Here is a 17,582-nt window from a genome sequence, read left to right on the forward strand (position 1 = left end):
TGTTTGAGACAGGGCCTCACTGTGCAGCTCTGGCTGTCCTGGAACTCACTATGTAGACCAGGCTGGCTTTGAACTCACAGAAATCCACCTGTCTCTGCCTCCTGAGTGCTGGGATTAAAAGTGTGCACCACCACACCCTGCTTTTAAAAAAAATATCTTTTTTTATGCGCATGTCGGCTGTTGTATTATTTGTCTATCTATTCACCTTGCGTGAGTCCAGTGCCCTAGGAGTCCAGAAAATGGCATCTGATCCCATGGAGCTGGAATTAGACCTTTGTGAGCCACAATGTAGTGGTGGGAATTGAACTGTCATCCACAAGAAGACTAAACAGTGCTCTTAACTGAGCCATCTCTCCAGCTCCATGATTAATTTTATTTTTTAAGAATTACATATACGTACATATACACATACACATATACATATGATTACCCTGTAGCTCTCTCAGACACACCAGAAGAGGGCATCACATTCCTTTACAGATGGTTATGAGCCACCATGTGGTTGCTGGGAATTGAACTCAGAACCTCTGGAAGAGCAGTCAGTGCTCTTAACCACTGAGCCCTCTCTCCAGACCTATTTTATTTTTAATTTTCCGTGTGAGTATGCCCATGTGAAAGCTATAGGGATGTGACTCTCTGGAACTGGGGTTACAGGTGGCTGTGAGTTGCCTGATGTGGGGGCTGGGACTTGAACTTGAGTCTTCAGGTAGAGCAGTCTGTGCTCCCAACTGTTGAGCCGTCTCTCAAGTCTGGACAGAGTTTTAATCAAACCACACATGTGCAATTAAGTGGAACAAAGACTTGGTCTTCAAGTTCAAAGAGAAGGAACATCTCCCTGGTGTCCTGAGGGAAGAGTTCAGTCTGAAGGCTGTCCAGTTCACTCAGCACAAAAAGAGAGAAAATTTATCTGAGAAAGGAGATTAGTTAGGCAGAAGGTGCTGCTCACTGGTCAAGCTACAGTTTCACTTTGGAGGTATAAACTCTGGATTTACTCCCCAACACAGCAGAAAAAGAGGGGGTGGCAAATAGCAGACGAAATGCCCATATATGTGAAAATGGCGGTGTTAGTGGAACTGAGCCACAGGGGATGGATGAGATACAGCTTGGTGAGCAAGTGTAAGACTTGCAAGTGGAGAGATCATCAGGGCCTTCTGTGTTTCATAGAGGAGCTTTCTCTCCATCCGAAGAATGCACACTTGCAATTGCAGGCTGTGGGGTTGGAGGAATGGCTCAGAGGTAAAGCTTCTCTTCCAGAGATTCTAAGTTCAATTTCCAGCATCCCACATGGCAGCTCACACCCATCTATAATGGGTCTGATGTTGTCTTTTGGTGTTCAGACAAATACATAAGTAAATAAATCTTTACAGTCACAGGCTGTGAGCAAACTTCTATTTTAAAATAGCCCCACTGGGCTGGGAAGATGGCTCTGTAATGTGCCTGCTCCTCTCTGATTCTGGAGCTTATCAGTTTGGCTAGGTTGGCCGGTCAGTGTGCTCCAGGGACCCACCACACCCGAAGTGCCAAGACCACAGACACAAGCTGCTCTGCCTGGCTTTTGTCCTGTGCTGTGGATCCATACTCAAGTGCTTACACTGGTGACTGGGGGCGGGAGGGAGGTTAATAGGAGCTGGGTGCTGACTGCACACACCTTTATTCCCAGCACAGACACACTTCTGAGTTCGAGGCCAGCCTAGTCTACAGAATGAGTTTCAGGACAGCCAGGGCTACACAGAGAAACCCTGTATATATATATATATATATATATATATATATATATATATATATATATATATATATATATATATATATATATATATATATATATATATATATATATATATATATATATACACCTGGGGGTGAGGAAAGAAAGAGATGAAGGATCCTGGATAGTTCAGCAGATAGTAGCTTGTCTGCTCTTGCAGAGGACCAGAACTCAGTTCTCAACACCCATGTCTAGTGACTTACAACAGCTAGTAGCGGTTCTAGGGGATTGGATGCCCTTTCTGGGAATTTGCACACACATGTGCATGCACATATATTTTTTGAAGTGATGGAAATTTGTGAGATTCTGCTTTACACCCCCTGTATATTTGTAGGTATTACATTAGAAATAACTCAGAAAAAAAAAAAAGTTAAAGAAACTCTCCCTGTCATTGAAACCGGTTGAGACTCAGCAAAGTTGCCCTCATTAATGACGATTTGATCAGATTTTGCTTTTTCACTGTCCTCTTGCACCAACAAAAGGAAATATTAGTAAAAACTCTTGTCACAATTACACTCCTCGGTCACTTGTCACCACTTTGGGAAGGGCTGGGAAGAGTTCTGGTGGTCGAATTGTTGCTTAGCATGTGCCATGTCTTGAATTCTATCCACAACATGACATACGCTATGACAACAATTAGCAGAAGTATGCATTTGACAATCAGTCATACAGAATTGGCTACTGTATATTTTTATTTCTTGGAAATTGTGCGCTATACATTCTTTATTTCAGTCAAATACACCCTGTCTTCCTCCAAAGAACCAGTTGTTTTATCATGGAATAAAAGGATCTACAACACATTTTCATGTAGTCATTCCACAATTCATCGGATTCTAGGAAAGAGGATTCAGATTTAATGAAATGACTTGGCCAAGGTCACACACCCCAGGCAACACAGATGGGACAAGACCCACAGACAGTGCCAAGGGCACTCTCCCACGTCCAGACCCGGGTCCTAAGGCCTGCTCTGCTCTACACAGGAGGGTGGACGGGGCCTAGACGCCCAGGAAGTGAAAAAGCAGGGGTCGGTGCCGGAGACCAAGGAAGCCACAGAACTAGCGGACGGCCAATAGTTACCAGGGCCAAGAGCAACGTCAGGCAGAGTGGAGATCTACGCTGCGCACCCTGGGGAAGGGGACAGGGACTGAACAGGAAGTGACGTATCGGGGCGGTCCTCGGCGGCGGCGCGCGGCCTGGGCTCGCGCTGGGCTCCGCGCGCCCCCCGCCCCCTCTATGAGGCAGAGGCCGCGGCGGCCGTTAGCGCTGTCGCTCCGGGGGCCGCGGCGGGCGGGGCTCCGGCGGGGCCCGGCCTAGTCCCCACCCAGCCCGGCTCCCAGCCGCCCGCCCTCCCTCACCCTGATGCAGGGGGCCGAGCTCCGGGACGGCGAGGCGGCGGCGGCGGCCGCTTCGTACCGGGTCCTGAGCCGCCTCCTCGGCTATGGAGAGGCGGCCCCCGAGCCAGGCCCGCCGCCGCCGCCCCCGGGCCATGGCCCGTCGCCGCCACCCTTCCTCGCGCGGCCCGGCTCGCGGGGCACCCGGCCGCCGCAGCTGATGGTGTTCCGCAACGTGGGGCGGCCGCCGGAGGAGGAGGACGCGGAGGCGGCCCCGGAGCCGGGACCCTCGGAACTGCTGTGTTCCCGGCACCGCTGTGCGCTGGATCCCAAGGCCCTCCCGCCGGGCTTGGCGCTCGAGCGGACCTGGGGTCCCGTGGCTGGAATAGAGGCGCAGCTGGCGGCACTGGGGCTCGGACAGACGGCGGGGCAGGGGATCAAGACTGCTGGCGGAGGGTGCTGTCCGTGCCCGTGCCCCCCGCAGCCGCCGCCGCCGCAAGCCCCGCCGCCTGCTGCCGCCCCGCAGGCCGGGGAGGACCCCACGGAGACGAGCGACGCGCTGCTGGTCCTGGAAGGCTTGGAATCGGAGGCCGAGAGCCTGGAGACTAACAGCTGCTCGGAAGAGGAGCTCAGCAGCCCGGGCCGTGGAGGAGGAGTGGGTGGCCGGCTGCTACTGCAGCCTCCGGGCCCCGAACTACCCCCGGTGCCCTTTCCGCTGCAGGACTTGGTCCCTCCAGGGCGCCAGAGCCGAGGGGAGCAGCAGCAGCAACCTCCCCCACCGCCGCCCCCTCCCGGTCCCCTTCGGCCCCTCGCAGGCCCTTCTCGGAAGGGCTCCTTCAAAATCCGCCTCAGTCGCCTGTTTCGAACGAAGAGCTGCAACGGCGGCTCGGGCGGTGGGGATGGGACCGGCAAGAGGCCTTCGGGAGATCTGGCAGCTTCAGCTGCGAGCCTGACAGACATGGGAGGCTCTGCGGTCCGGGAGCTGGATGCGGGGAGGTGAGATTGGCTTAGGCGGGTGGGCAGGCGACAAAGTTCCATTTCTTGTTTCTTTTCCCTCGTTTCCTCTACTGCTAACACGATACTGACAGTTCTCAAAGCTGTGGACTTCTGGAGGAGGCAGACACCTGGGTGGTAACATCTCGCATTAGATCAGAGAGAGCTAATTGTGGAAACAGCTTTCACCCTTGGAGAGTTCACACTCTTGACACTTTTCTGAGGGTTAGTGTCTATTGCTGGGGATGATTTGAAGCTCTGCCTCACCTTTCATTCCTGTATTGGCCCCACTTTTTGAGCACCCCCTCCCATGTCTGTTATTACTAACATTGCTTGGAGGTTGCTGGAAATGTGTGGCCTTGGGGCCAAAAAGCTGGGTCAGTCACCTGTCAGTTATTATCTTGATTGTCTTGCTTGTTCTCTCTCTGTGCACCTGCCTCCACTATCTTCACAAGTACATGCATGCAAATAGCCTGAGGAATCTGGCCAGCAATTATCTGGGTAGCTCCATTCTTAGTATTCTCCTGGTTGTTCTTAGATATGTGCTATCTAAGCCTGTGTGCTGACCACTTTCTGGGAACGGCTTTGTGCTTACTCTCACACGGTTGAGAGAAATCTAGGTGAGGTATACACATTGACTTCTGGGCCAGTTAATGACAATTCCAAACTTAAATGTTGAGTTGTTCCTGATTTTCTAAGAAGTGGCCAGACTTTTGACTGTCAGGACAGTTCTGTAGTGTCAGTTTAGAAAGCTGTCAGCTTTTGCAGCCATGAATGGATCTTATCTTGTGGTTAATGTTGTGATTTGTGGTTCTGAGTCTGAATTGGTGGCTTTCGTTTTGTTGTTTTAGACAAGGATTTACTATGTTGATCAGGTTTGCTTTTGATTCACTATGTATACTGACTGGTCAGGATCTCTTGATCTTCCTACCTCCTCCCAAGGGCCAGGATTACAGGCCTGCTGCCACCATGCCTGGCTGGAATTGGGCTTGGTATTGTTTATCTGATGAAACATACAGACGGCAGCAGACTAAGGCCAAAGATACCTTGATAACTTTGCTGAGCACTAGAATCTTGGAGGGTAAGGGGGGATGTTGAAAGAAAGGTATGCCTGGGCCCAATTTTAATTTTTTAAAGCTCTCTAGTTTATCCTCAATCACAAACCACCCATACTTGAACATGGATTCTCAAGGGAATTTGAATACTCCAAGATAAAGGTGTGGGCTTACTTTGGCTTTGTTGCCATTTCTGAGTATCTGTGCCATGGGGCCAAACCCAGATCCCTGATTGCCCAAGTTCGTACCCCTTTATGTAGGGCCTGTCTTATTATTTTTATTATTCTTCTTATTGGGGTGTGTGTATGTGTGTATTCCTGCTGAGAGCTCAGGTCCTGAAAAGTGTGTGGTTACTGAAACAGTTCCTGCACTGCACAGTGGCTGGCCCTACTGCGTTGATGCTCCACTTACCAACGTGGATGAAATTTGCATTAGCTGAGGGTGAGGGCAGGGCAGTGTTGGAGCTGTGGGTAATGACATAGGATGGATTGATCATTTTCTTGTGGTTTGTCTTGCCTTTGTTCCACATTGACCAGGACTTGCTTTAAGATTCCTGAACTGACAAGTATGAGGTATGGCGTGAAATTAGCTGCTACGTCTAATAGATTAGGAAGTGGAAAAGGCATACACCATTGGATGGTGTTTTGCCTGGGAAGCAGAATTTAATGGTTGTTGGCTGCTCTGTCACCAACCCTCACTCTAAGCACAATATAGATTTCTTTTGCAGAGCAAATGAGGCTGTACCTCTGCAAAGAAGCTTAGTTCAGGGCAGTGGAGAAATATATTTTTTGGTCCAAGAGCTTTTTCTGATGAATTGGAGAAGAGCTAGGTATTTGTGTGTAAACATTTGGTTGACTGCTATTTGGAGGCAGCATGTTGTATAGAGAATTAAGAAAGTGGATTCTGTTTGGAAGTTGAGTGTTAGCTGTAATATGGAGGGCAGAGTTGTCATATCTGTCCTCTTTCATCTGTGGTTTGTCCTGTTCATGTCCTTACAGAGTTGTCATATCTGTCCTCTTTCATCTGTGAATTGTCCTGTTCAAGTCCTTACAGAAGAAGAGGGAAGAAAACTAGATGGAATATTTTATGCTTTTTGGAAGAGAATAAGATTGAATTGGGACTTTTTTCTGTGCTAAGCTTTGGTGTTGCTTGCTGTCTTCTCCACACTTACTCTGTGCCAGTCTTGCTGGCAGCCTCTAGGCTGTGAGAACCTTGCTAAGTCTGGCCAGGATAGTTGTGATTTCTGTGGATCTGTGTCTCCTAAGCAAGTCCTCTCTTGTTGGGAAGAACAGCAGCTTGGGGTTTGCACTTGTTCTCTTGTTTTAAGGTAGCACCTGAAGCTCTGAGAAGACTCAGTCCTTTGCCAGTTATGAGGCCTCTATGTCTGCACTGTTTGAAGGTGATTATGGGCCTCTGCTGTCTTTGCTATGTAATTTGGGGCATTTACAGTAACCTCTAGGCATAGTTCTCTTTGCTCTACTCAACATCTACCTTTCCCATCTACATGTTTCCCACAGCTATCGATTTCGATGAGGATTTTCTAGCAATCATTTTTATAAGGCTTAGCAGTCCAAATTTCTATTGGTGAACAACTTTCTTTTGAGTACTTTAAATGGAACTGCCCAGATTTACAAGTCCTAAGAGTACTATGATGGGGGGATGGATGCTGGAGAGATGACTTAGAAAATGTGAGCACTTGCTGACCTTGCAGAAGCCAAGAGTTTTATTCCCACACACCTAGGTTGTGTAGCTCCTGACCATCTGTAACTCTAGCTTCAGGAGATCAAATGTCCTTTTTTGATCTTAGCAGGTCCATGTACACATGTCTACACACACACACACACACACACAAACTATAAATCTTTAAAAGCCAATGAGTAGTGTGAGGGTCAGCAGGATAACTCAGCAGATAAAGGTGTTTGCTACACAGCCTGATGATTGGAGTCTGAGCCAGTTTGGGACCCACGTGGTGGAAGGGGGCACTGACCCTCACAGGTTGTCCTCTGACCTCTATATGCCTGCACCCACTCCAGTTTTTTAAATATAAATAAATGTAGTTGGGCATAGTGTACACATACTGTTAATGCCAGCACCCAGGAGGCAGAAATGAGCAGGTCTCTGAGTTGGAGGCCAGCTTGGTTTATATAACAAGCTCCAGGCTAGCCAGAAATACATAGAAAGATCCTGTCTTAATTTTTTTCTTTCTATTAAAACAAAATAATAATATGAGTTAGCTTTAAGAACTCTTTAAAGTGAAGTAAGATTGAGCTTGCCAACTAATCAGCTTTCTGTTCTTGTGAGCTGGGCTAGGCCTTATACCACACATATGTCAAAATTCAGAAAGCTGGGCTTCATGCCTATGGGCCTTGGTATAATATAGAACTTTGCTATTTCAGGAAAAAACAGTGGAGTTTCCTTGTCTGCCTCATATGTTGAACTGATTGTCTTCCTTCAGATTTGGTGAAGAATAGCGTGTATCTGCCCTATTTGAATCATCACATAATACATGCTCAGTCGGAAATAGGTAGATGCCTCGTCTCAGGATTGGTTGAGGCTGTTCCTGGCAGTCTTCATGGTTGTGTAGTGAAGAAATGAAGAGCAGTTCTGTGGTGATTTTTGATTTGTTTGTAGGAAAAAAAAGGTGCTATTCTGGACAGTGAGGCTACTTTGGCATAAGTTTGGGGCCCTGCTGTCATGGGTAGACTTGGCTGACAGCAGAAACTTATATTTCTTTGGGTCTTAAGAGCCAGGGGAAAGGGTGTATTTTACTGCTGTTATTTTGTTTCTTCTTTTTTAAGGTTTATTTATTCATTTAATGTAGATGAGTGCACTGTTGTTGTCTTCAGAAGCACCAGAATAGGAGGCATCCATTACTAAGGTTGTGAGCCACCATGCGGTTGCTGGGAATTGAACTCAGGACCTCTGGAAGAACAGTCAGTGCTCTTAACCACTGAGCTGTCTCTCTAGCCCATTTCTTTATTCTTAAAGAATTCTTAAACTTTTGATTTTCTTAAACATATTTTAAAATGTGTACATCTGTATGTACTTGCACACATATGTAGATGCCTGATGAGGTTAGAAGAGGACATTGGATCCCATAGGTCTGGTGTTACAGGCAGTTGTGAGCCTAACTTGGGTGCTGGAACCAAACTCATGTCCTCTGGATGAGCAGCAAGTAACAGTTGATCCATCTCTTAGCCCCTTTTCTTTTTCTTCTCCACCAGCCCTTCCGTCCTTTTGATATACAGTCTCACAGTGCAGTCTGGACTGGCCAGCTTCCTGAACCCTGGGATTATAGATGTGTGTACCATTATACCTGGTCTTGTGTAGCTCAGGATGGCTTCAGACCTACTCTGTATGTGCTCAAGGCTGGTGTTGAACTTAGCCTCCTGCTTCCTAATGAGCCATAACATGGCATGCTGAAAGCCAGGTAACACTGGTGTGGTAAGCTGTGCTTGGGTTTTTGCTTCATGTTCTGTTGGCCTTTCAAACTATCTTTTTACAAACTGCTTGTGGTTGTCAGCTCTCACAGAATAAGTTCTTTGGCTTTCAGTTTTTTGTCTATCCAATTGATTCTTGTGCCTTAAATATTCTTCTTGCCAACATCATTCCAGAGGTTTTCAGATTAGACTGTGGTCGTTGGCTTTTCCCTAGGAGTTCCCTCCATCGGTTTCTAGTCGGTTTACAACAGAGTTTTGGATCTGACCTTGCTGCACAGATGTCTGTGTATTGGAAGTAAAAATGAACACATGGTTTTTGTGCCTGTAGCACATGAACAGACACTGGCTTATGATGTGCTGGAAATGGCACAGGCTGCCTGACTTGGCACTGAGTGCCTTAGCAGGGGCAGAGGTGTATTAGAGCCACACAACTAGTGTTTGGGCATCTTAGTTTGGAAGGTGCTTTAGGAAGGGATACATGTAAGTTTTAGGGATAAAGGGATTTATGGACAGGAGTGGTATACAGTATGATTCATTGTTCGTATTTTAGGTTCCAAGGAATTTGAAAACTGGCCAATGGTTACATCTATGTGATATTGTCCTGTTTAGTCTAGCATTCTGACTCCTTTTATCTCATTAATCTGTTGCAATGCAGATACTTTGCAGAGTGGAAATGGATAGGGATGTTCTCTTACCTATAGTTCAGGCAATGACATTCCTGACTCAAAGGACAGCAAGCTCCCCAGAAGACCTTTGTCTAAAGTCCTAGTCACTTGAGTCATAACCTACCTTTCCAATAAGTCTGTTCTATGATGAAAGTGGCTCATTGGCAAAGTTAAAGTACTTTAATTTTATACCCCAGTGTTTTTCAGGTTGATGTGGGAAATTGTTAATGACCCATGAATATAGTATAGATGTTAATTTGAATTGTTTATTTGGGATAGGGATGTAGCTTGGTAGAGTGCTTGTCTAGATTGCTCTGAGCCCTGGGTTAAATTCCCAGCACTGCAAAATATGTGTATCTGGAGGCCTAGAATGTATGTAGCTTAGTTGGTAAAGTGCTTGCCTTTAATGAATGAAGCCTCAAGTTTAAGCCCCAGCACTTTGTAAACCAAGCATGTTGCACCTCATAAACATGTATCGTGGTACATGTTTGTAACTTTAGCGCTGAGTAGGTCAGGCAGAAGGGTCAGAAGTAGTTGAGAAATAAGTTTTCATCATCCCAGGTATTTACTATGTATGAAAAGGGATATAGAAACTATTTGTGCTAAAGTAATAAATACATACCGAGGTACTCATCATTAAGCTTAGTAAATAGGTACAGTATTATCTATACTTTATCTGGATTTGAGTGTTGCTTTCCTTGGTATGTTTTGTCCCCAGGTAACTGCCATCCTCAGTTCTGTTATCCCTTCATTGCTTTGTTTCTCAGTCAACTAGATAGGCTTGTAGATAGTCCGTGAGCAATTCACATTACAGTGTTCCCAGGGTCCTTGATATAGAAAATGGGCTTCAGTCAGGCAGTGTCTCTCCAGAGAGAGAAGGAAGTACAGTTATTGTTAGCCATTCAGCCCCTTATACCTTTTAGCTTTTAGCCTCAAGCCACAAAGCACACATCTTTGCCAGGAAAAACCATCTAGTACTTTTAGATGGTTTTGCCTGGGTTTAAATTCAGATGTTTTTCTTTTTCTAGATCCTAGAAACTATGATTTTTCTTCTTCAAAATGTTGGGGGTGGGAGAGAAGATGAGAGGGCCTCCGCAAGACTGCTTGGATACTGCCCTTCCTCAGAGCTTGGCACGAGGAGACTCGTCCCTGCATGGGCAGATGGCAGAATGATGCAGTTTCCTTTGAAAAGAGGCAAACTGCCAAATGGTTGAGGTGTGAACCTTTTCAAAGGCCAGTCTTTGGGTTTCTACTTGCTGAGTTTAATGTTGTCCTCACAAGTTATCAAATAAAAGTCAGCTTGGAAGCTCTTCGACTGCTTTAAGTTCATGTCCAGTAGGCTTAAGTTTCCTTTAGGTTGTTGGCACTAAGCTGTAGCCATGAGCAACTTTTATAAATGGAGACCATGTGTGGTTGTATCTTGTTTTTTTTTTTTTAATATTTGAATATTTGTTTATTTATTGTAAGTACACTGTACCTGTTTTCAGACACATCAGAAGAGGGCATCAGATCACATTACAGATGGTTATGAGCTACCATGAAGTTGCTGGGGTCAGTGCTCTTAACCACTGAGCCATCTCTCCAGCCCCCTGTATCTTGTATCTTGTTTTTATGTAGCCAAGTCCAATGTGTGGGCTGTGGATGTATTCAAGTGTGTTTGTCAGACCTCTTAGATAGAAGCTGCCCATGGTCATCTTTCTTTGAGAACTGAGTCTTTGTAGCTGTGTCTGGCCTGGGACTCATTCTGTAGACTAGGCAGGCTAGTTTGAACTCACAAAGATCTGTCTCTGTATCACTGAAGGTGTGTGCTGGTTTGTTGTTGTTGGTTTTTTTTTTTTTTTTTTTTTTTTTTTTTTTTTTGAGTTGTGTTGTTTCATAGCCCAGACTAAACCTTGGACTTGAGGTGGCCCTCCTGCTTCTGTTTCCCAAGTACACAGAATCACATTTAGTTTGCAGCTTTCTGACTAAACTCTTCATAGTCTGGTTTTGAAATTGTTTTGAGAAGCTCAGGTGTCTACATTAAAACATAAAAGCAGGAGTGGGAGAGAGGGCTCAGCAGTTAAGAGCACATGACCTAAGTTCATTTCCCAGGGCCCAAGCCAGGAATCTCACAATTACCTGAAATTCCAGCTCCAGGGGATCTGACACCTCTGGCGTCCAGTGATACCTGTACTTACATGTACAAGCACATACACAGACATACTTACATGTAATTAAAATGAATAAAATTTAATGTAAAAAAATTAAGAAAAAATGTGAAGCTGGGCCTACTAGCATGTCTGTAGTGGCTCCAGCTCTTGAGAGGTAGAGAGAGGCAAAGGGAGGGCAAGCTCATCTTCACCTACTTGTTGTTAGAGGCTAGCCTGGGCTACATGAAATTCTGTTTTAAACAAAACAAAAAGCATAAATATGGTTTTTGTTTTTCTACTGAGGCTATCGAGATGGCTCAATGGTTAAGAACACTTTCACAGCACTGAGTTCAGTTCCCACACCCAGAGCAGCTCACAGGAGCCTCACTTCCAGGGTTCCTGTCTCCTCTTCTGGCCTCAAGGAACACCCACATAATGTGACATACAAACACACATGTTCAAAAATATGGTGGTGCTGGGGGGATTGGCTTAAACATTGTGTATGGTAGGTGGGCACTTTATTAACGAGGCTATAGTGTGAGCCCTGAGTAACAAATGGTTTTATGTTTTTTTAAAGATTTATTTATTTATTAAAGATAACTACCCTGTAGCAGTCTTCAGACACACCAGAAGAGGGCATCAGATCCCATCACAGATGGTTGTGAGCCACCATCTGGTTGCTGGGATTTGAACTCAGGACCTCTGGAAGAGCAGCCAGTGTTCTTAACCACTGAGCCATCTCTCCAGCCCTGCCTAACTACTGACAAATTTTTGTAGTTATCAGAACTTACCCCCTTACCCTTTGTGAGCATGAGCCTGTCTCTACCTCCTCTGTAAAATCTTTGTCATCTGGAGGTGAATGAAAGCATGTTTTAACACATTTCTGGCTAGAAAGTCTGTTGGGATCTTTTCTTCTTCATTGTTTGCTGAAAAACTACTTGAAGCAGATAAGTTGTTATCTTGGTGTATAATGGAAAATGGTTTCTGGAGAACGTGAAAGCAGAGCTGGGTGACTCAGAGAGGGGAGGGTATCTGTGGCTGCCAGGGAGAGCTACTCCAAGAACCTGTTAGCCATGGCTTAGGCTCACATCTTAGGGCCATGGGCAGAGGGCTGTTCATGACTGAAGATGGCTGTGTACCCTTTAGTGCTCTTCTTGGGCCAGGGTATGCTCCCTGTCTCCTGACGCCATGTAGAACCTTCTTGTCTTAGACTCAGAGGGCATGGTCTTGGTCCAGGTTGGCAGCTGCTCAGGCCTAAAGCCTTTTGGTTGGCTTTCAGATGAAAATCCACTCAGTATCCAACTCCCTTCCTTATGAAATAGACTTAGTAATTACCACTCAAGGTGTTTTATTCCTCTGTGCTGGGCATGTCAGGACCCAAGGGATTGCTACTGCTTTGTAGGCTGGTGAGTTGAGTAGCCAAATCTATTTAAGGAATTGCCTTAATTATTTCATTCTCCTTTAAATTTTAGGCTTTATTACAGAAGTGTTGCCAATATGTCTGTAATAAAGAGTTTGCTTTGTGTTTCAGGACATCTGGAATCCAGTGTTCTAGTGATTTAAGTGCATATGTGTTCATTTCCCCCTAGGAAACCCAGGTTGACAAGAACTCAAAGTGCCTTTTCTCCGGTCTCCTTCAGCCCCTTGTTCACAGGTAAGGATCCTATCTTCTCTGCTCTGACAACTGAAAGTAGGAGTGTCCTGAGATGTCTCTGGAAACACCCTGGCACGGGCATTGCTGGGAACTCTAGTCACCTCTCTGGCTGTCTATAATAATTTTCTTCATCCATGCCCTTGGGGTTGGGGATGTTTTTCTGGCATGTGGAGTGTGTGCTCTGATTTCAGATGCTTTACACTGGAAGGTAAAGGTTGCTTGGTAATAGGGTAATCCTAGCAGTTTCCTAGTTCAGGGTTCTTCCATATAGCTTAAAGTCAGCAGTTACTAAGACATAAGCTTGCAATGCATAGAAGTCTCTCCTGAAGTCGTAATTCCTGTCCCAGCTTCCAAGGAAGTTTATGGATTATCTAATAAAAATGACCCATGAGTGTCTGGTCTAGTTTAAAGACTCAGGGCACAGGGGACTTCGTGAGCTCTTATCTTACCATTTCGGGGCTGGCATTGCTGGCAGCTGTTAGTACTCTTCACTGTGTCTAATTTAAGGCTGTCCTCTTGCAGCAGGGAACACAGTTGCTAAAGTAAGAAGGCTGTTAAGTGTTTTGGTAATGGGTCACTGTGATACCTAATCTCATATTATGGGAAGCTTTTCAGAGAGAGACCTGTTTTTTGTCAGTCATGTGGAAAGTTCCTGGTTGAATTGAAGCTGTAAGTAAAAGCTTTTTACATTGTCTCAAGTCTGAGAAGCCCTTTAAAAAAATAGTCTTTTGGTTGGGTGTGGTAACCTACCCCTGTAATTCCACCACTTGGGAGGCAGAGGAAGAAGGAATGCAAAATTTAAAGCTAGTGTAGTCTATGTAGAGAGTTCAGGCCAATCAGAGCTATATAGTGAGACCCTATCTAAACAGCTAATTAACTAATTAATCAAATTTAAAATGCCAATCTTTTTTTAAAACGATTTATTTATGTATAATCAGTAGAGGGCATTGGATCCCATTATAGATGGTTGTGAGCCACCATGTGGTTGCTGGGAATTGAACTCAGGACCTCTGGAAGAACAGTCAGTGTTCTTAACCGCTGAGCCATCTCTCCAACCCCTAAAATGCCAATCTTTAACTCCTTTGGATATTATGGCCTTTTAAAAGGTGATTATAAGAATTATGATTTAGAATGGACATTTCCAGGCCAGTGGGTCCCTAACCATATAGGTTCCAGTGGGTTGTTAAAACAAATGATATTCTATACACAGAATTGCTTATCTTATTGGCTACATACTTTTCTAATTAATAGTTGTTTTCTCTTTAGGAGCATGTAGATTTTTCTGAAAGTGATATCCTAGGCTTTTCTCACAGAGGCTTGTCCATGCCTGTTGGACGCTCACAGCAGTGAGGCTGACAGCAGTCCATGGCTTCCTAAAACTTCCACAGGTGACTTTAGTTTTGTCTAAAGTCCAAGTGGGTTTCAGCTGTGTAGCAGAGGCCTGCCTTGATCTCCTCTGGTCTCTATCCCGATTGTTGGGTTGAAAGGACTATACTGCCATGCTACCCAGCAGTTCTTTATTTTTAAACATTTAATGTATATGTATGCACATATGTATTTCACAACACATATGTGAGGAAGCCAGAGAGAGGACAATTATAGGAGTCGGACTTAGGTCTTCTGGTTTGGAGGCAAGCACTTTGTATGCTTAGCCACCTCAATGGCCCTTCCCCCAGCTGTTAATGTGTTCTGGTCTTGCATTCATCGTGTCCACTTGACTGAACACGACCCTTACCGTGCTTCAAACTGGCATGAAAGTCTGCAAAGACAGTTAGCATGGTTTAATTTGATAAAGGACTCCTTTTCAGGATTAGAGCCCTGATTCAAGGTAAGTCAGTAGCAAAGAGCACTGGGTGACTTTTCTCACTGCCAGGCTCAGTTAATGCTCTTCTCCTAAGGAAACTTGGACCTCAGTGTGGTAAAGAAGAGATAGGACTTTAAAAAATTTTTATTCTATGTGTATGGGTATTTTGTCTACATGTGTATCTGTATACCACTTACGTGCCTGGTGTCTGTGGAGGCTACAAGAGGCCATCAGATACCCTGGAACTGGAATTATGGATGGGTGTGAGCTGTTGTACGAGTGCTAAGAACCAAATCTTGGTTCTATAGAAGAGTGATGCAGTGCTTTTAACCCCTGAGCCATCTCTCTAACCCTGGAATAAAATGATTAAATTTTGAAAGTTATTATATACTTCTCTATTTACATTTTGTTTATTGGATGTGTGGCACATCATGCATTTGGAGGTCAGAGTATCAAGAGTCAGTTCTTTTTTCCACCATACAGGATTTGAGGATTGAATTTAGATTTTCAAGTTTGTTAGCAAGTCCCCTTTTCTACTAAGCCATCCTACCATCCCTATTTTTCTTTATGTAGATGAGTTCTTTTGCCTATACATGTATACGGGGTGTGTGCCTGGTGTCTCCAGAGGCCAGAAGAGGGTGCTAAATGTCCTGGAACTGGAGTTTAGGGTGGTTATGAGCCACTATATGGGTGTAGAAAAATAAATGTGGATCTGCTCAAGAGTAGCAAGGCTCCTCCTGACTGACCTCTGAGCCTCTCACTAATCTGGAACAGCTGGACCTTTTCTGCTTTTTTTTTTTTTTTTTTTGAGATAAATTCTGTCTCTGTGTAGCCCTGGCTGTCCAACCCGGCAACATCTAGATCTTAAAACAGTTGGTGTTCAGGGTAACTCTAGCCCGCAGAGTTTAGGGACCTCTGCCCTCTTGCCTCCCTTGCTTGCCTTTTGTTTCCCTTTCCTTTGGACACTGTGCTTCTGTAACATGCTTGCTATGTGAATCCTCAGGTGAGACAGTGTCACTTGTGGACGTGGACATTTCTCAGCGGGGTTTGACCTCTCCACACCCTCCGACTCCCCCTCCTCCTCCAAGAAGAAGCCTCAGCCTCCTAGGTATAGTCTCAAATCACCCTTTTACCATATTGCCCTGTAGGGAGGGTGAGCTCTAGGGACTTGCTCTTTGGTCAGGGGCCAGATAAGGTTATGGGTTTCTATTGCTGACACAATTATTTCCTGTCCCTTTCTCCACACCCCTGTCATTTCTGTAGGGACTTAGATGGGCGGGCATCTTATTTGCATGAAGCAATATTGACTTTCCCTGTGTTGAGTGGCTTCACATGTACCTTGCCCTCAGTCTGTTGCTACTGAGCTGCTTTAGGATTACACTTACTCTCCTGCTTTTCAGCAAAGCAACGCTGATTAGGGTGACTTGCCTGTGCATACAGATAGCATGAAGGCCAGGCTACCTTGCCCCAGAGGGCAGCCTGAAATCCTCTCCTCTGCCTCCACCTCGCTGCTATGTGCTCATTTTGCTGAACCTCTTGCTTTTGTTCTCTCTTGTAGATGATATCAGTGGGACGCTGCCTACATCTGTCCTTGTGGCTCCGATGGGGTCTTCCTTGCAGTCTTTCCCCCTACCTCCGCCTCCTCCACCCCACGCCCCAGGTTAGCTTAGCTTAGAGCCAAGACTCGTAAGAGTGGAAGGACGGGAGAAGTCTACTTATGGAAATTACAATTTAGGAGAAAGCCTCAAACTATTCCCTTGGTTGGATTAGAACTTGAAAATGAGTCTGAGAATTTTTTTTTCTAACCTGTTTTTTTATGGAAGTAAATTTTACTTTTCTTAGAAATAAAGGCCTGGGATTTCTACTTCCTGTTTCTGGGGCTGCCTTGCAGTTCCTGAGGAGATGTCACATAAAAAGTTGCCTTGATGTGTCAGTTCAGTGAAGAGTTTACTGTGTTGCTGGTTATCAAAGTTGTGTGGATTTTTCCCCTAAGCTTTTGGTATTTACTGCAGCCTTGTAAATAAGTACCAAGCATTTAGTAGCCCATACCTGCTTTGCCAGCCTCCAGTACCCAAGGAATAAAATGAATGAAATCAGCATTCTTTTCTACTTGCCTGGCAAAAATCATTACTCTCCCTGGGCAAGTAAGCGAGTCACTATTTCCAAGGCTGCTTTACCGGCACTTCACTTCGAGGTGGGAGAAGTTGGAATCGCTCTAGGCTGGTGAAGCCCCTGAAGTAGTCACCTTAGTCAGGTTAGTGAGCAGCTCCCCTACTGCTTTCCTGGGGTTGAATGCCCCCACTCATCCTTCACAGCTTACACGAGCTCACACAGCTTTTCGTTCCAGCTCATCCAGCTCTTTCCCACTGCTTTGGCTCCCACCCTCTCAGCTTAGCTTCTAATGCCTTGCCCCTCTTCAGTTAGCATCTTTTGGGGGAAGGGAAGTCTGCCTATGGATTAGAGCAGTGTGGATAAACAAGTGGTCTTCATTTTTCTTGCCCTGCAGATGCATTTCCCCGAATTGCTCCCATCAGAGCATCGGAATCCCTGCACAGCCAGCCCCCTCAGCACCTCCAGTGTCCCCTCTACCGGCCAGACTCGAGCAGCTTTGCAGCTAGCCTTCGGGAGCTGGAAAAGGTAGGGATGCTTGAGGGCCGGCAGCTCACTTTACTCCTCATGCCTGACCTCTATGTCTGTACTGTCCTTACTGTTTTTAGAGGAAGAGGAGTTTCTGTGCCTCCATAAT

At 45.5% G+C, this 17,582-nt stretch overlaps 1 protein-coding gene across 2 annotated transcripts in view; it reads left to right on the forward strand.

Annotated features, from left to right (window-relative positions):
• Positions 1-3,109: 3,109 nt before the first annotated feature.
• The window catches only part of SOCS7 (suppressor of cytokine signaling 7), a gene marked incomplete at its 5' end in the record, with an annotated part of 36,432 nt that continues 21,959 nt past the window's right edge, over positions 3,110-17,582 (forward strand). The window contains 5 exons of one of the 2 annotated variants that reach the window (XM_080923966.1): positions 3,110-4,092; positions 12,968-13,032; positions 15,840-15,944; positions 16,395-16,496; positions 17,343-17,473. In XM_080923966.1, the coding sequence (XP_080780092.1) occupies positions 3,125-4,092; positions 12,968-13,032; positions 15,840-15,944; positions 16,395-16,496; positions 17,343-17,473 (1,371 nt within the window). The remainder of the gene's footprint in view (positions 4,093-12,967; positions 13,033-15,839; positions 15,945-16,394; positions 16,497-17,342; positions 17,474-17,582) is intronic. The other variant, XM_080923965.1, reaches the window with a different exon arrangement.

Source organism: Micromys minutus, assembly GCF_963924665.1.
Source record: "Micromys minutus genome assembly, chromosome: 10".
Taxonomy (NCBI): Eukaryota; Metazoa; Chordata; class Mammalia; order Rodentia; family Muridae; genus Micromys; species Micromys minutus.